General features: G+C 46.1%; 1 protein-coding gene across 1 annotated transcript in view; it reads left to right on the forward strand.

The window, feature by feature from the left end:
* The window catches only part of LOC121846368 (synaptotagmin-7-like), a 181,013-nt gene extending 168,078 nt beyond the window's left edge, over positions 1–12,935 (forward strand). The window contains exons 3-4 of the mRNA XM_042320841.1: positions 5,472–5,554; positions 12,683–12,935. Of these exons, the coding sequence (XP_042176775.1) occupies positions 5,472–5,554; positions 12,683–12,827 (228 nt within the window). The 3' untranslated portion in view covers positions 12,828–12,935. The remainder of the gene's footprint in view (positions 1–5,471; positions 5,555–12,682) is intronic.
* The last annotated feature ends 7,065 nt before the right edge of the window (positions 12,936–20,000 follow it).

Raw genomic sequence — 20,000 nt, forward strand, 5'->3', positions numbered from 1 at the left:
CGTGTGTCACAAAACAAACAATACCTCACAGTGACGGGGTGCAAAGAACAGAACTAAATAGTGTTTGATAATGACCTACAGGTGTGTGAACAGGTGACTAGAATTCAGGTGATTGGGATCTGGAGAATGAGCTGCGTTCAGGGGATCTATGTGTTCGAGAGTGTGAGCTGGAAGCAGACGTTGCATATAGGGACAACTCAGAGTATGCTATTCTGTTCTTCTGAAATAGAATACATTTTCTTCATATCATGTTTCTTTAGACCTGTCTAAAATACATTTATTGCGATGGTGTGGTGATGCCAGGAAGTGGTGATGCCAGGAAGTGGTGATGTCAGGAAGTGGTGATGCCAGGAAATGGTGATGCCAGGATGTCAGGAAGTGGTGATGCCAGGATGTCAGGAAGTGGTGATGTCAGGAAGTGGTGATGCCAGGAAATGGTGATGCCAGGATGTCAGGAAGTGGTGATGCCAGGATGTCAGGAAGTGGTGATGCCAGGATGTCAGGAAGTGGTGATGCCAGGAAGTGGTGATGTGAGGAAGTGGTGATGCCAGGAAATGGTGATGCCAGGATGTCAGGAAGTGGTGATGCCAGGGAGTGGTGATGCCAGGATGTGGTGATGCCAGGAAGTGGTGATGCCAGGATGTCAGGAAGTGGTGATGCCGACGCTCTTGCAGATACGACGTAGGCTCCAGCTGGGGGGACCTGGAATGACGTCGACCTGGTGAATAGCTGGGCCACCTCGGGACTTAGTGGAGGCTGCTGGTGGCCCTGGAGTACTGTCTCTCAGGAGAGTAGTCTGGCTGTCTCGGGAAGTAGCGGCAGGTGTGGTACTCCCACGGCGGGACAATAGCTCCAGCCGGGAGGGCCTTGACACAGGCCTCAGCTCATCATTCCTCTGGGATTCTGTGTGTGTGGGGGGTTGTGGGTGATGACGACAGCCCCATAAGGCTTTGGGGAATTGCAGGATAACTTCCAACTCCTCTTCTGGGTACTGGAACATCTTCTCTCTAGCCACGTCAGAATCCGGCTCAAAGGACCATTTGAACACGGCTAGCTGGAGTTCGTCTGAGCTGGTTGACCTCTGTCACCTGCTGTCTACTTCCTCTGTCACCTGCTGTCTACTTCCTGTGTCACTACAGGCTGTCTGGCTAGAAGAGTACGGATACTTCTCCTTTCAAGGGGTTTATTCCTTTTCTTCGTCACCACACACACACACACACACACACACACACACACACACACACACACACACACACAGACACAGACACACACACACACACACACACACACACACACACACAGACACACACACACACACACACAGACACACAGACACACACACACACACACACACACACACACACACACACACACACACACACACACACAGACACACAGACACACACACACACACACACACACACACAAACACATACATACACAGACACTCACACACACACACACACACACACACACACACACACACACACACACACACACACACACACACACACACACACACACACACACACACACACACACACACACACACACATACATACACAGACACCCCCCACACACACACACACACACACACGCACACACACACACACACACATGCACACTTTGGTTATTTAAAATGGATCTTGAACTGTTGTGGCTCTATAAGTCAAGAATATGCACAACATGTAAACTGTATTAATGAAAGAATTATAAATATGCAATATAAATAGGCTATATACACATGAATGAATAACCATAATCAATACACTATTAAAACACAGCTATTATTAACAGGAACCTAAACGATAAACCTGAGAGAGAGAAAGAACAGGAGAGAAATAAACCAATTACTCGACTAGACAACAGAAAGATTTATGCCCCCCCCACCTCCTCTCTCTCTGGTGAAGCTGTCATCTGAATCTGACAGGCTGAAGATGTTATCTGATTTGCCTGGAGCCCCAAAGTCGTAAATTACAACGTGCAACAGTAACAGTAAATGACTTACATTGAGAAGTGCTGCCCTACCAGCAATAAACTTCTGCATTAAACCCCCTGTACAACCAATACAAGTAATAATCACTTATCTATATATATATATATATATATATATATATCAATATGCAGAGCAGTATTGACAACACACTTACATTACAGACTAGTAAAACGAAACCAGTAGAAAATATGGCCGCAAACTTATGGAGTGGTAATTCACGTGATGTACGTGCATCTTCTTCTCCCTTTAAATATACTTTGGGTGCGGTGTCCAAATGCAAGTTTCCAAGTGCTCTGATTGGTTGGGAATGGAAAGGGCTACGATAGGCTGAGTGGGGACCTAGGGGAAATGAAGGGGAAGTTAGGTAGAAAGGAGAGGAACTGTTTTTTTTTTTTCTTCTAGTCTGTACTAATCATTTCAATTTCTATGTGTGGTGTTGCCTAGGCAACCAAAGACTAGTTTGCTACAACATCTTTGCTTGTTTCAGCAAGGAACAACATTTTTTTGGGGGGTGCCTAGAGAACTGAGATAGAGGGGCGATAGAGGGGGATAGAGGGATGGTTAGAGGGGGATAGAGGGGGATAGAGGGGGATAGAGGGGGGATAGAGGGGCGATCGAGGGGGATAGAGGGGGATAGAGAGGCGATAGAGGGGCGATCGAGGGGGATAGAGGGGGATAGAGGGGGATAGAGGGGGATAGAGGGGCGATCGAGGGGGATAGAGGGGGATAGAGGGGGATAGAGGGGGATAGAGGGGGATAGAGAGGCGATAGAGGGGGATAGAGGGGATAGAGGGGGATAGAGGGGGATAGAGAGGCGATAGAGGGGGGATAGAGGGGATAGAGGGGGATAGAGTGACGATAGAGGGGCGATAGAGGGGGATAGAGGGGGATAGAGGGGGTATAGAGGGGGATAGAGGGGGATAGAGTGGGGATAGAGGGGCGATAGAGGGGGATAGAGGGGGATAGAGCGGGGATAGAGGGGGATAGAGGGGCGATAGAGGGGAGGGAGGGGGATAGAGGGGGGATAGAGGGGCGATAGAGGGGGATAGAGGGGCGATCGAGGGGGATAGAGGGGCGATAGAGGGGGATAGAGGGCGATAGAGGGGGATAGAGGGTGATAGAGTGGCGATAGAGGGGGATAGAGGGATGGATAGAGGGGCGATAGAGGGGGATAGAGGGATGGATAGAGGGGGATAGAGAGCGATAGAGGGGGATAGAGGGATGGATAGAGGGGGATAGAGGGGGATAGAGGGGGATAGAGGGGCGATCGAGGGGGATAGAGGGGGATAGAGGGGGATAGAGTGGCGATAGTGGGGGATAGAGGGATGGATAGAGGGGGATAGATAGAGAGGGATAGAGGGGTGATAGAGGGGGATAGAGGGGCGATAGAGGGGCGATAGAGGGGCGATCGAGGGGGATAGAGGGGCGACAGAGGGGGAAAAAAACTGGTGTCAAGTACAAACAAAGTGAGTAATTAATCGTTAAGGATGGAATTAAAAGGATTATTTTTAATTTCGTTCATCCATAACCGAATGTTACGTGGTTATACGGTCCTTGTGCCAACCCTAGTGTGTTTCATACGATAGCAATTTAAACAGCCGAGTGGCACAGAGACCTGGAGTCTTCCACAGGGAACCCATTGGACTGGGTTGCTTTAGAACAGGCATGATCAAATCACCATGTAAATGTCAGGGCTGAGTGTGTGAATGATAATCAGTGAGGATCACAACGAGTCTAGATTTGACTTTGATGACCAGCAATCACAGAACCATCAGCTAAAGAGCTCTATTCAGGAGATCATATGATCATGTGTCTGTGTTGTGTGTGTGTGTGTTGTGTGTGTGCGTGTGTGTGTCTGTGTTGTGTGTGTGTGTGTGTTGTGTGTGTGTGTGTGTGTGTGTCTGTGTTGTGTGTGTGTGTGTTGTGTGTGTTGTGTGTGTGCGTGTGTGTGTGTCTGTGTTGTGTGTATGTGTGTGTGTGCGTGTGTGTGTGCGCGTGCCTGTGCCTGTGTGTGTGTCGTGTGTGTGCGCGTGCGTTGTGTGTGTGTGTGTGTGTGTTCTCCTCCAGAGATAGTAGGATAGGCTATTAAACCTTATTAGAGCACAAACACAGAGAGCAGATCCAACCACTGACCTTTTGTCTCTTCCCTCTCCTCTCCCTCCTCTTCTTCACTTATACTCTCCTCACCCCTCTACTCTCCTCTCTCCCTCCTCTTCTTCACTTATACTCTCCTCACCCCTCTACTCTCCTCTCTCCATCCTCTTCTTCACTTATACTCTCCTCACCCCTCTACTCTCCTCTCTCCATCCTCTTCTTCACTTATACTCTCCTCACCCCTCTACTCTCATCTCTCCCTCCTCTTCTTCACTTATACTCTCCTCACCCCTCTACTCTCCTCTCTCCATCCTCTTCTTCACTTATACTCTCCTCACCCCTCTACTCTCCTCTCTCCATCCTCTTCTTCACTTATACTCTCCTCACCCCTCTACTCTCCTCTCTCCATCCTCTTCTTCACTTATACTCTCCTCACCCCTCTACTCTCCTCTCTCCATCCTCTTCTTCACTTATACTCTCCTCACCCCTCTACTCTCCTCTCTCCATCCTCTTCTTCACTTATACTCTCCTCACCCCTCTACTCTCCTCTCTCCCTCCTCTTCTTCACTTATACTCTCCTCACCCCTCTACTCTCCTCTCTCCATCCTCTTCTTCACTTATACTCTCCTCACCCCTCTACTCTCCTCTCTCCATCCTCTTCTTCACTTATACTCTCCTCACCCCTCTACTCTCCTCTCTCCATCCTCTTCTTCACTTATACTCTCCTCACCCCTCTACTCTCCTCTCTCCATCCTCTTCTTCACTTATACTCTCCTCACCCCTCTACTCTCCTCACCCCTCTCCTCTCTCTCCTCCCTCCTCTTTCTCCCCCTCCTCACCCCTCCCTCTAACCTCTTATCTTCTCATCTGCTCTCCTCCCCTCCCCTCTCCTCTCCTCTCCTCTCTTCCTCTCTCCTCCCCTCCCCTCCCCTCCCCCCTCCCCTCCCTTCTCCTCTCCTCTCCTCTCTTCCTCTCCCCTCCCCTCCCCTCCCCTCCCCTCCCCTCTCTTCCTGTCTCCTCCCCTCCCCTCTCTCCTCTCCTCTCCTCTCCTCTCCTCTCATCCCCTCTCCTCTCCTCTCCTCCCCTCTCTTCCTCTCTCTCTCTCCTCCCTCTCCTCTCCTCTCTTCCTTCTCTCTCCTCCACTCCCCTCTCCTCTCCTCTCCTCTCCTCCCCTCTCCTCCCCTCTCTTCCTCTCTGCTCCCTCTCCTCTCCTCTCCTCCCCTCTCTTCCTCTCTCCTCCCCTCCCCTCCCCCCCTCCCCTCTCCTCTCCTCTCCTCTCCTCTCCTCTCCACTTCTCCTCTCCTCCCCTCCCCTCTCCTCTCCTCTCCTCTCCTCTCCTCTCCTCTCCTCTCCTCTCCTCTCCTCTCCTCTCTGGCTCAAGGGGAAGAGGAATAAGCCAGGACTGGAGGCGGCTGGTACTTCAGAGGCGGGTCGTGGGCGAGGAGGAGAGAAAAAAGCCATCAAGTAGGTCTCTACCTGTAGGTTGCATAGGAACACCTGGGTAGTGGGGCCAATGAATAGCCACAACATGCACTGCCTTACCATTCAGTAGGGTTCAACCCTGAATTCCCCACATGAACACTATGGTAAAACTGGCAGCTGGTAACTGGTATTAGCTCTGGTAACTGGTAACTGGTATTAGCACTGGTAACTGGTATTAGCACTGGTAACTGGTAACTGGTATTAGCACTGGTAACTGGTAACTGGTATTAGTACTGGTAACTGGTATTAGCACTGGTAACTGGTATTAGCACTGGTAACTGGTAACTGGTATTAGTACTGGTAACTGGTATTAGCACTGGTAACTGGTATTAGCACTGGTAACTGGTAACTGGTATTAGCACGGGTAACTGGTAACTGGTATTAGCACTGGTAACTGGTAACTGGTATTAGCACTGGTAACTGGTATTAGCACTGGTAACTGGTATTAGCACTGGTAACTGGTAAACTGTATTAGCACTGGTAACTGGTATTAGCACTGGTAACTGGTAACTGGTATTAGCACTGGTAACTGGTATTAGCACTGGTAACTGGTAACTGGTATTAGCACTGATAACTGGTATTAGCACTGGTAACTGGTAACTGGTATTAGCACTGGTAACTGGTATTAGCACTGGTAACTGGTAACTGGTATTAGCACTGGTAACTGGTAACTGGTATTAGCACTGGTAACTGGTAACTGGTGTTAGCACTGGTAACTGGTATTAGCAATGGTAACTGGTAACTGGTATTAGCACTGGTAACTGGTATTAGCACTGGGAACTGGTATTAGCACTGGTAACTGGTACTGGTATTAACACTGGTAACTGGTAACTGGTATTAGCACTGGTAACTGGTATTGGTATTGGTAACTGGTACTGGTAACTGGTATTGATACTGGTAACTGGTATTGGTAACTGGTAACTGGTATTGGTATTACTGCTGGTAACTGGTACTGGTATTGGTATTACTACTGGTAACTGGTACTGGTATTGGTATTACTACTGGTAACTGGTACTGGTATTGGTAAATGGTAACTGGTATTGGTATTACTACTCGTAACTGGTACTGGTAGCTGGTATTGGTACTGGTAACTGGTAGCTGGTATTGGTACTGGTAACTGGTACTGGTAGCTGGTATTGGTACTGGCAACTGGTAACTGGTACTAAGCTGTTCAGCTGAAAGTCCAAAACCAAGGGATGTGTGTTATGGAGAGTATGGTTTAACAAAACTGTTTAATTAATGACAGGGGTGACATATCGATGTAGTAGTGCATTATGGGACGGTATGTAAACCCTATTTCATTGCAGGGAACCTGGAGACCCGACATTGTTTGTTTCCAGTCATTTGAGTTGTGTTGTTGTTGATATGTTGCTGAGAGACACAAACCAACCAGGTAGTTAAGATGCTCTTAATGTTTATATGATTTTCATCACTTTAGATTTAGGTCCTTCATTATCTCCCTTGTGATTGGTCCTGCATTATCTCCCTTGTGATTGGTCCTGCATTATCTCCCTTGTGATTGGTGCTTCATTATCTCCCTTGCGATTGGTGCTTCATTTTCTCCCTTGTGTTTGCCACTGCATTATCTCCCTTGTGATTGGTCATGCATTATCTCCCTTGTGATTGGTCCTGCATTATCTTACCTGACTCTACCAAGGAAGTGTTGTCGCGCCGCCTCCCGTGAGAGATCCTAGGAGGCAGTGTTCTTAAGTGCGGCACGTCTACAGCCAAGACACTGTTATTGTGTAAGTGTTAGTTCTTAAATAACCTCGTAAGGTGTTTAGAATGGAGCTGGAGTATAGGTCACTTTGACTACAATGACACAAGAATGTTATATGACGTCTAAGAATATTCTGGAAAAGTACATTGAAGGAGCCTTTTCATTTGTGTTTTTTTAAATGTCCAACGTAGCCGTTTAAAAAAATAATAATCTCAATATCAAATCATTTCCGGGTAACAATTACGTAACTTTCTGTGATTTGTTTTCCATTAAATATGGTCCAAAATAAACCAAAAATTGCTTGTTAGCAAAGAGCTATTTCTCAAGAAAGAATGTTGCTAGGGACTGTCTGGGGCTGGTCTGAGTGGGGAGGGGAAAACGGAAAGCTAGTTGGTATTGGCAGAGAGGCTTGGAACGCTCTTTCTTATTGGTCTGTTAGCTAATTTACCGACCTGGTGATGTCACCAAGCAGGTCAAAACTCCATCCCTCCAAAAACATGCTGAAACTACAGGTGGTCTTTTCAAACAGCTCTTACACTAAAAGGACATTATCATCATTTTCACAATTTCACAATATTATTCCAACATCATAGAGTGGGAAATATAAAACATGAGAAAATCTAATTTTTGACTGAACTGGGCCTTTAATATTTAGTATTTAGCATTCCAGCATGCAGACAGACTATATTCATCGCTATCGTTGCTCTCAATTGAACTATAGTATAGAAATAATAACTATGGACATCATTATTATAAGGTTGCATTTCCCAGCACTGGGTTTTCATGATAATCTCTTCAGGTCATCTCTTCTATAACCAGCTCTAATACCCTCATGTTGTGATGGGTTCAGGTCGTCTCTTCTATAACCAGCTCTAATACCCTCATGTTGTGATGGGTTCAGGTCGTTTCTTCTATAACCAGCTCTAATACCCTCACGTTGTGATGGGTTCAGGTCGTCTCTTCTATAACCAGCTCTAATACCCTCATGTTGTGATGGGTTCAGGTCGTTTCTTCTATAACCAGCTCTAATACCCTCATGTTGTGATGGGTTCAGGTCGTCTCTTCTATAACCAGCTCTAATACCCTCATGTTGTGATGGGTTCAGGTCGTCTCTTCTATAACCAGCTCTAATACCCTCACGTTGTGATGGGTTCAGGTCATCTCTTCTATAACCAGCTCTAATACCCTCATGTTGTGATGGGTTCAGGTCGTTTCTTCTATAACCAGCTCTAATACCCTCATGTTGTGATGGGTTCAGGTCGTCTCTTCTATAACCAGCTCTAATACCCTCATGTTGTGATGGGTTCAGGTCGTCTCTTCTATAACCAGCTCTAATACCCTCACGTTGTGATGGGTTCAGGTCGTTTCTTCTATAACCAGCTCTAATACCCTCATGTTGTGATGGGTTCAGGTCATCTCTTCTATAACCAGCTCTAATACCCTCATGTTGTGATGGGTTCAGGTCGTCTCTTCTATAACCAGCTCTAATACCCTCATGTTGTGATGGGTTCAGGTCGTTTCTTCTATAACCAGCTCTAATACCCTCACGTTGTGATGGGTTCAGGTCGTCTCTTCTATAACCAGCTCTAATACCCTCATGTTGTGATGGGTTCAGGTCGTTTCTTCTATAACCAGCTCTAATACCCTCATGTTGTGATGGGTTCAGGTCGTTTCTTCTATAACCAGCTCTAATACCCTCATGTTGTGATGGGTTCAGGTCGTCTCTTCTATAACCAGCTCTAATACCCTCATGTTGTGATGTTGTATTTTAAATATCATTGCAAGTCAAGCCTCAAGGATATGTTCCTTCCTTTGAATATGAGTGTTTGTTAACTAGGCTCATTTTAAAATCTCTCTCTGAAACGGTTTTCTTTCCTCAGGAGCTTGATGTGTTCCTGGATTATTATTACACATATCATCTGACTCTCTTCTTCTCCTCTCCTTCTTTTATCCCTCTTTCATTCCTTCCTAACTCCCTCTCTCTCCTTTCGCTGTGGAACTGGCTCCTAATGCTGACTACTATCAGTGGAGGACTGTCTGTACTGCTGTCTGTACTGCTGTCTGTACTGCTGTCTGTACTGCTGTCTGTACTACTGTCGGTACTACTGTCGGTACTACTGTCTGTACTGAAGTCTGTACTACTGTCTGTACTGCTGTCTGTACTACTGTCTGTACTGCTGTCGGTACTACTGTCTGTACTGCTGTCGGTACTACTGTCTGTACTACTGTCTGTACTGCTGTCTGTACTGCTGTCTGTACTACTGTCTGTACTGCTGTCTGTACTGCTGTCTGTACTGCTGTCTGTACTGCTGTCTGTACTGCTGTCTGTACTACTGTCTGTACTACTGTCTGTACTGCTGTCTGTACTACTGTCTGTACTGCTGTCTGTACTGCTGTCTGTACTACTGTCTGTACTGCTGTCTGTACTGCTGTCTGTACTACTGTCTGTACTACTGTCTGTACTACTGTCTGTACTGCTGTCTGTACTACAGTCTGTACTGCTGGCTGTACTGCTGTCTGTACTACTGTCTGTACTACTGTCGGTACTACTGTCTGTACTGCTGGCTGTACTGCTGTCTGTACTACTGTCGGTACTACTGTCTGTACTACTGTCTGTACTGTCATCTGTACTGCTGTCTGTACTGTCGTGGGTACTACTGTCTGTACTGCTGTCTGTACTACAGTCTGTACTGCTGTCTGTACTACTGTCTGTACTGCTGTCTGTACTACAGTCTGTACTGCTGTCTGTACTGCTGTCTGTACTGCTGTCTGTACTGCTGTCTGTACTACTGTCTGTACTGCTGTCTGTACTACTGTTGGCACTACTGTCTGTACTGCTGTCTGTACTACAGTCTGTACTGCTGTCTGTGCTGCTGTCTGTACTGCTGTCTGTACTACTGTCTGTACTGCTGTCTGTACTACTGTTGGTACTACTGTCTGTACTGCTGTCTGTACTACAGTCTGTACTGCTGTCTGTACTGGCGTTGGTACTGCTGTCTGTACTGCTGTCTGTACTGCTGCCTGTACTGTCGTTGGTACTGCTGTCTGTACTGCTGTCTGTACTGCTGCCTGTACTACAGTCTGTACTGCTGTCTGTACTACTGTCTGTACTGCTGTCTGTACTACTGTCTGTACTGCTGTCTGTACTGCTGTCTGTACTGTTGTCTGTACTGCTGTCTGTACTGCTATTGGTGCTGCTGTCTGTACTGCTGTCTGTACTGCTGTCTGTACTGCTGTCTGTACTACTGTCGGTACTACTGTCGGTACTACTGTCTGTACTGAAGTCTGTACTACTGTCTGTACTGCTGTCGGTACTACTGTCTGTACTGAAGTCTGTACTACAGTCTGTACCGCTGTCGGTACTACTGACTGTACTGCTGTCGGTACTACTGTCTGTACTACTGTCTGTACTGCTGCCTGTACTGTTGTCTGTACTGCTGTCTGTACTGCTATTGGTGCTGCTGTCTGTACTGCTGTCTGTACTGCTGTCTGTACTACTGTCTGTACTGCTGTCGGTACTGCTGTCTGTACTGCTGCCTGTACTACTGTCTGTACTGCTGTCTGTACTGCTGGCTGTACTGCTGTCGGTACTACTGTCTGTACTGCTGTCTGTACTGCTGTCGGTGCTGCTGTCGGTACTGCTGTCTGTACTGCTGTCGGTACTGTTGTCGGTACTGCTGCCGGTACTGCTGTCGGTACTGCTGTCTGGCGTAATTCTCTCATCATGCTTTCTCTCTTTCTTAGTCCTTCAGCTAAAGGATGTGGTGCGCTGGACTTCTTAACTTCATCTTGATTTGTTTGAAATGTTCTTTATCAGTGTGTGCTGCTATATACATGACAATGTGTCCTTTTGTCTCTCTGTCGCTCTCTCTCTGCTCTCTCTCTCTCTCTCTCTCTCTCTCTCTCTCTTTCTCTATGTCTCTCTCTCTCTGCTCTCTCTCTCTCTCTCTCTGTCTCTCTGTCTAACTATCTCTCTCTCTCTCTCTCTCTGTCTCTCTGTCTAACTATCTCTCTCTCTCTCTCTCTCTCTCTCTCTCTCTCTGTCTCTCTGTCTAACTATCTCTCTCTCTCTCTCTCTCTCTCTGTCTCTCTGTCTAACTATCTCTCTCTCTCTCTCTCTCTCTCTCTCTCTCTCTCTGTCTCTCTGTCTAACTATCTCTCTCTGCTCTCTCTCTCTCTCTGTCTCTGTCTCACTATCTCTCTCTGCTCTCTCTCTGCTCTCTCTCTCTCTCTGCTCTCTCTCTGCTCTCTCTCTCTCTCTCTCTCTCTCTCTCTCTCTGTCTCTCTCTCTCTCTGTGTCTCTCTGTCTCTCTCTCTCTCTCTGCTCTCTCTCTCTCTCTCTGTCTCTCTCTTTCTCTGTCTTTCTCTCTGCTCTCTCTCACTCTCGCTCTGCTCTCTCTCTCTTTCTGCTCTCTCTCTCTCTCTGTCTCTCTCTGTCTCTCTCTCTCTCTGTCTCACTGTCTCTCTCTCTCTCTCTTCCTCTCTCTCTCTCGCTCTCTCTCTGACTGTCTCTCTCTCTGTCTCTGACACTCTGTCTCTGACACTTTCTGTCTCTGACACTTTCTGTCTGTCTTTCTGTCTGTCTGTCTCTCTCTGTCTCACTCTCTCTCTCTCTGTCTCTCGTTCTTTTGCTCTCGCACTCTCAGCCTCAGCAGCCTTAAAGATGACCATAATGACTGTATTGTGTTGTATGGGCCTTTCCCCCCCAGCCATCCCCTGATACATGTATTTTTAAACTGAAACCTCTGATAATTGGACCAAATCAGACATAAAAAACCCTTCCACCTGCAATTTCTAGAACCCTCTTAAGAATCAACCTTTAGATCCCCATTCTATAACCCCTTCTAGAACCCCCTTTACAATCCACCTTTAGATCCCCATTCTATAACCCCTTCTAGAACCCCCTTTATAATCAATTTTAGATCCCCATTCTATAACCCCTTCTAGAACCCCCTTTAGAATCCACCTTTAGATCCCCATTCTATAACCCCTTCTAGAACCCCCTTTACAATCCACCTTTAGATCCCCATTCTATAACCCCTTCTAGAACCCCCTTTACAATCCACCTTTAGATCCCCATTCTATAACCCCTTCTAGAGCCCCCTTTAGAATCCACCTTTAGATCCCCATTCTAGAACCCCTTCTAGAACCCCCTTTAGATCCCCCTTTTAGAACCAGCTCTAAACCAAACCAAGGTCCTTCATCCTTTCTGAAAGGAGGATCTCTTCTCCTCCTCCTCCAAATGTTTCTTCATCTCAGCTCCTCCCCCCCAACACACACACACACCCGTTCTCCTGTCCATATGCTTGGTGGCCTGGCTGTTTGCCTGGTATATTGTGTTTCACTGACCTGTCTTGTCTCTCTCTCTGCCTCTCGGCTCTGCCTCACAGCGATCTAGACAGAGACTTTTGGAATAACAATGACAGCAGCAGCTCAGTACAGGGGAGGAGGTGGAGCTCCTATCCATCCAAGGAGTTCCTACTAAACATTTCTCCCAATGCCCCACACGGAGATCAGCGCCTCACACTCAAGTGAGTCTTAGTGAAAGGCTGGTAAGAGAGAGACCCTCCCCCTGAGCAGGGCTGTAGAGAGACAGTGGTGGTACCTTTCCTTCCTTCCTTCCTTCCTTCCTTCCTTCCTTCCTTTCTTTTCCTTTCCTTTCCTTTCCTTTCCTTTCCTTTCCTTTCCTTTCCTTTCCTTTCCTTTCCTTTCCTTTCCTTTCCTTTCTTTTCCTTTCCTTTCCTTTCCTTTCTTTTCCTTTCCTTTCCTTTCTTTTCCTTTCCTTTCTTTTCCTTTCCTTTCCTTTCTTGTTCTTTCCTTTCCTTTCCTTTCTTGTCCTTTCCTTTCTTTTCCTTTCCTTTCCTTTCTTTTCCTTTCCTTTCCTTTCTTTTCCTTTCCTTTCCTTTCTTTTCCTTTCCTTTCTTTTCCTTTCCTTTCCTTTCTTTTCCTTTCCTTTCCTTTCTTTTCCTTTCCTTTCCTTTCTTTTCCTTTCCTTTCCTTTCTTGTTCTTTCCTTTCCTTTCCTTTCTTTTCCTTTCCTTTCCTTTCTGGTCCTTTCCTTTCCTTTCTTTTCCTTTCCTTTCCTTTCTTTTCCTTTCCTTTCCTTTCTTGTTCTTTCCTTTCCTTTCTTTTCCTTTCCTTTCCTTTCTTTTCCTTTCCTTTCCTTTCTTTTCCTTTCCTTTCCTTTCTTTTCCTTTCCTTTCCTTTCTTTTCCTTTCCTTTCTTTTCCTTTCCTTTCCTTTCTTGTTCTTTCCTTTCCTTTCCTTTCCTTTCTTGTTCTTTCCTTTCTTTTCCTTTCCTTTCCTTTCTTTTCCTTTCCTTTCCTTTCTTTTCCTTTCCTTTCCTTTCTTTTCCTTTCCTTTCCTTTCTTTTCCTTTCCTTTCCTTTCTTTTCCTTTCTTGTTCTTTCCTTTCTTTTCCTTTCCTTTCTTTTCCTTTCCTTTCTTTTCCTTTCCTTTCCTTTCTTGTTCTTTCCTTTCTTTTCCTTTCCTTTCCTTTCTTTTCCTTTCCTTTCCTTTCTTTTCCTTTCCTTTCCTTTCCTTTCCTTTCCTTTCCTTTCCTTTCTTGTTCTTTCCTTTCTTTTCCTTTCCTTTCCTTTCTTTTCCTTTCCTTTCCTTTCCTTTCCTTTCTTGTTCTTTCCTTTCTTTTCCTTTCCTTTCTTTTCTTTTCCTTTCCTTTCCTTTCCTTTCCTTTCCTTTCCTTTCCTTTCTTGTTCTTTCCTTTCTTTTCCTTTCCTTTCCTTTCCTTTCCTTTCTTTTCCTTTCCTTTCCTTTCTTTTCCTTTCCTTTCCTTTCCTTTCTTTTCCTTTCCTTTCCTTTCCTTTCCTTTCCTTTCCTTTCCTTTCCTTTCCTTTCCTTTCCTTTCTTGTTCTTTCCTTTCTTTTCCTTTCCTTTCCTTTCCTTTCCTTTCCTTTCCTTTCTTTTCCTTTCCTTTCCTTTCCTTTCCTTTCCTTTCCTTTCCTTTCCTTTCCTTTCTTTTCCTTTCCTTTCCTTTTCTTTCCTTCCCTTTCTTTTCCTTTCCTTTCCTTTCCTTTCCTTTCCTTTCCTTTCTTTCCTTTCCTTTCCTTTCTTATTCTTTCCTTTCCTTATCCTTTCCTTTCGTTTCCTTTCCTTTCTTTTCCTTTCCTTTCCTTTCTGGTCCTTTCCTTTCCTTTCCTTGTTATTAAAAACCCACCCGCAATTACAACATAAGGACTTGTAACTGATATATAATAACCACAGACACACCGTGTGCCTATTTACAACAGACATTAACAACAGACACACATTGTCCATATATATATACAACTGACATTAACCACAGGCAAACACTGCCCATATATATAACTAACATTAACCACAGACACATATTGTCTATATATATAACGGACACTAACCACAGACACATATTGTCTATATATATAACTGACACTAACCACAGACACATATTGTCTTTATATATATAACTGACACTAACCACAGACACATATTGTCTATATATATAACTGGCACTAACCACAGACACATATTGTCTATATATATAACTAACATTAACCACAGACACATATTGTCTATATATATAACTGACACTAGCCACAGACACATATTGTCTATATATATAACGGACACTAACCACAGACACATATTGTCTATATATATATAACTGACACTAACCACAGACACACATTGTCTATATATATATAACTGACACTAACCACAGACACACATTGTCTATATATATAACTGGCACTAACCACAGACACATATTGTCTATATATATATATAACTGACACTAACCACAGACACACATTGTCTATATATATAACTGACACTAACCACAGACACACATTGTCTATATATATATAACTGACACTAACCACAGACACATATTGTCTATATATATAACTGACACTAACCACAGACACACATTGTCTATATATATAACTGACACTAACCACAGACACATATTGTCTATATATATAACTGACACTAACCACAGACACATATTGTCTATATATATAACTGACACTAACCACAGACGCATATTGTCTATATATATAACTGACACTAACCACAGACACATATTGTCTATATATATAACTGACACTAACCACAGACACATATTGTCTATATATATAACTGACACTAGCCACAGACACATATTGTCTATATATATAACTGACACTAACCACAGACACACATTGTCTATATATATAACTGACACTAACCACAGACACACATTGTCTATATATATAACTGACACGAACCACAGACACATATTGTCTATATATATAACTGACACTAACCACAGACACACATTGTCTATATATATAACTGACACTAACCACAGACACATATTGTCTATATATATAACTGACACTAACCACAGACACATATTGTCTATATATATTACTGACACTAACCACAGACACATATTGTCTATATATATAACTGACACTAACCACAGACACATATTGTCTATATATATAACTGACACTAACCACAGACACATATTGTCTATATATATAACTGACACTAACCACAGACACATATTGTCTTTATATATATAACTGACACTAACCACAGACACACATTGTCCATATATATAACTGACACTAACCACAGACACACATTGTCTATATATATAACTGACACGAACCACAGACACATATTGTCTATATATATAACATATTGTCTATAAAACTGACAGAATGATGCCCTGTTCGGTCTGTTCAGAAAGGAGCATGTATGGCAAAACAACGCTCCTAACTCCACACAGCCCTGCAAAACTAACTAGCTCCTCCCCCTTCTAACTCTCTAACCTATCACCTTTCTCCCATGGAGTGTAACTCCTCCCGCTTTAACATATCTAACCTATCACCTTTCTCCCATGGAGTGTAACTCCTCCCGCTTTAACATATCTAACCTATCACCTTTCTCCCATGGAGTGTAACTCCTCCCGCTTTAACATATCTAACCTATCACCTTTCTCCCATGGCGTGTAACTGCTCCCCGTTTAACATATCTAACCTATCACTTAACTCCAATGGGGCATAACTCCTCCCCCTATAACCTCTCTAACCTATCACTTACCTCCAATGGGGCATAACTCCTCCCCCTATAACCTCTCTAACCTATCACATCTCCATGGAGACGGACAAAACACACACACTCTCTCTCGCTCTCTCTCTCTCTCTCACTCTCTCTCTCTCTCTCTCTCTCTCTCTCTCTCTCTCTCTCTCTCCCCCTGTTTCCAAAAGAACACCTTTGCTGTTTACACCTTAGTAACCTCCAACATCTCTGTTCCTCCCTCACTCTCTCCGTCCTCTCCCAGTGTAATGTGACCAGAGCTGGGTGGGTTCAGATACTATTTGAAATTGTGTGTTAATACTTTAAGCATTTGCCTGGAGTCCTAGAAGTATTTCAAAATTATTTGAAATAGTACTGGAACTCAGGTCTCGAAGTGAAGGGATCCTGACCCTCAGTGTTGGAGGACTGTGAAGGGATCCTAATCCTCAGTGTTAGGGGAATGTGAAGGGATCCTAATCCTCAGTGTTAGGGGACTGTGAAGGGATCCTAATCCTCAGTGTTAGGGGACTGTGAAGGGATCCTAATCCTCAGTGTTAGGGGAATGTGAAGGGATCCTAATCCTCAGTGTTAGGGGACTGTGAAGGGATCCTAATCCTCAGTGTTAGGGGACTGTGAAGGGATCCTAATCCTCAGTGTTGGAGGATTGACTGTTACACATGGTTATCATGTGGTTCTGGTGTTCAGTTGTGGCTCTACCTGTTGTTTGGCTGACTGTGTTATAGTACAGTATAGTATGTTATTTATTTTAATGGATCTTCACACCAACCAGGCTAACCACAAACTGTATACAGTTGAAGTCGAAGTTTACATACACCTCAGCCAAATACATTTAAAATCAGTTTTTCACAATTCCTGACATTTAATCGTAGCAAAAATTCCCTGTCTTAGGTCAGTTAGGTCCACCACTTTATTTTAAGAATGTGAAATGTCCGAATAATAGTAGAGAGAATTATTTATTTCAGCTTTTATTTCTTTCATCACATTTCCAGTGAGTCAGAAGTTTACATACACTCAATTAGAATTTGGTAGCATTGCCAATAAATTGTTTAACTTGGGTCAAACATTTTGGGTAGCGCTCCACAAGCTTCCCACAATAAGTTGGATGAATTTTGGCCCATTCCTCCTGACAGAGCTGGTGTAACTGAGTCAGGTTTGTAGGCCTCCTTGCTCGCACACACTTTTTCAGTTCTGCTCACAAATTGTCTATGGAATTGAGGTCATTGAGGACATTTCCCCAAGTGCAGTTGCTAACCCTAACCCTAACCCTAACCATAGTCTGGCTTTTTCATGGATGCTTTGCAGCAGTGTGTCACGAGTCCCGCCGGTCGTCGTCGCCGGTGGTGCCTCTTCCTGTTCGGGCAGATTACACACACACACACAAACACACTCCTCTGACCTACTCACACAGAGTGATGGTGGTGCCTCTTCCTGTTCGGGCAGATTACACACACAAACACACACACACTCCTCTGACCTACTCACACAGAGTGACGACCGCACCTCTTCCTGTTCGGGCAGCGTTTGGCGGGCGTCGTCGCCGGTGGTGCCTTTTCCTGTTCGGGCAGCGCTCTGCGGTCGTCGTCGCCAGTGGTGCCTCTTCCTGTTCGGGCAGCGCTCGGCGGTCGTCGTCGCCGGTGGTGCCTCTTCCTGTTCGGGCACTGCTCGGCGGTCGTCATCGCCGGTGGTGCCTCTTCCTGTTCGGGCAGTGCTCGGCGGTCGTCGTCGCCGGTGGTGCCTCTTCCTGTTCGGGCAGCGCTCGGGTCGGTCGTCGTCGCCGGTGGTGCCTCTTCCTGTTCGGGCAGCGTTCGGCGGGCGTCGTCGCCGGTGGTGCCTCTTCCTGTTCGGGCAGCGTTCGGCGGTCGTCGTCGCCGGTGGTGCCTCTTCCTGTTCGGGCAGCGTTCGGCGGGCGTCGTCGCCGGTGGTGCCTCTTCCTGTTCGGGCAGCGTTCGGCGGTCGTCGTCGCCGGTGGTGCCTCTTCCTATTTGGGCAGCGTTCGGCGGGCGTCGTCGCCAGTGGTGCCTCTTCCTGTTCGGGCAGCGCTCGGCGGTCGTCGTCGCCGGTGGTGCCTCTTCCTGTTCGGGCAGTGCTCGGCGGTCGTCGTCGCCGGTGGTGCCTCTTCCTGTTCGGGCAGATTACACACACAAACACACACACACTCCTCTGACCTACTCACACAGAGTGATGACCGCACGGCGGTCGTCGTCGACGGTGGTGCCTTTTCCTGTTCGGGCAGCGCTCGGCGGTCGTCGTCGCCGGTGGTGCCTCTTCCTGTTCGGGCAGCGCTCGGCGGTCGTCGTCGCCGGTGGTGCCTCTTCCTGTTCGGGCAGCGCTCGGCGGTCGTCGTCGCCGGTGGTGCCTCTTCCTGTTCGGGCAGCGCTCGGCGGTCGTCGTCGCCGGTGGTGCCTCTTCCTGTTCGGGCAGCGTTCGGCGGTCGTCGTCGCCGGTGGTGCCTCTTCCTGTTCGGGCAGCGTTCGGCGGTCGTCGTCGCCGGTGGTGCCTCTTCCTGTTCGGGCAGCGTTCGGCGGTCGTCGTCGCCGGTGGTGCCTCTTCCTGTTCGGGCAGTGCTCGGCGGTCGTCGTCGCCGGTGGTGCCTCTTCCTGTTCGGGCAGTGCTCGGCGGTCGTCGTCGCCGGTGGTGCCTCTTCCTGTTCGGGCAGCGTTCGGCGGTCGTCGTCGCCGGTGGTGCCTCTTCCTGTTCGGGCAGTGCTCGGCGGTCGTCGTCGCCGGCCTACTAGCTGCCATCGATTCCCTTTGGAATAAAGATCCACGTTCGGAACTAAACCTGCTCTCTGCGCCTGACTCCTCCACCCACTACTCCTAGAAGCCTTAACACAGTAGCTTCTTCCTTGTTGAGCGGTCTTTCAAGTTATGTCGATAAAGGACTCGTTTTAATTTGGATATAGATACTTTTGTACCTGTTTCCTCCTGCATCTTCACAAAGTCCTTTGCTGTTGTTCTGGGATTGATTTGCATTTTTCGCACTAAAGTACGTTAATCTCTAGGAGACAGACCGCTTCTCCTTCCTGAGCGGTATGACGGCTGCGTGGTCTCATGGTGTTTATACTTGCGTACTATTGTTTGTACAGATGAACGTGGTACCATCAGGCATTTGGAAATTGCTCCCAAGGATGAACCAGACTTGTGGAGGTATACACATTTTTTTCTGAGGTCTTTTGCTTGATTTCCTTTGATTTTCCCATGATGTCAAGCAAAGAGGCACTGAGTTTAAAAATAGGCCTTGAAATACATCCACAGGTACTCAAATGATGTCAATTAGCCTATCACAAGCTTCTAAAGCCATGATATAATTTTCTGGAATTTTCCAAGCTGTTTAAAGGCACACACAACTTAGTGTATGTAAACTTCTGACTTCAACTGTATCTAGGGAATAGGGGTAGACTACTGTAATTGGACCAGCAACATAGATCTACAGCATTTAGTTCCCTAGTGGAAATAATACAACCTCCTCCTCCTCGTATTTCATTCCAACGATGTCTTTGGAGTGCATCCCAAATTGCACACTACTCCCTATATAGTGCACTGCTTTTGACCAGAACTGCACATCTGACTTCAACTGTATTTCTACAGTGCCGTCAAAAAGCATTCATGCCCCTTGACTTTTTCCATGTGTTGTTTTGTTCTC

The sequence above is a fragment of the Oncorhynchus tshawytscha genome, linkage group LG01 (assembly GCF_018296145.1).
Source record: "Oncorhynchus tshawytscha isolate Ot180627B linkage group LG01, Otsh_v2.0, whole genome shotgun sequence".
Classification (NCBI taxonomy): domain Eukaryota; kingdom Metazoa; phylum Chordata; class Actinopteri; order Salmoniformes; family Salmonidae; genus Oncorhynchus; species Oncorhynchus tshawytscha.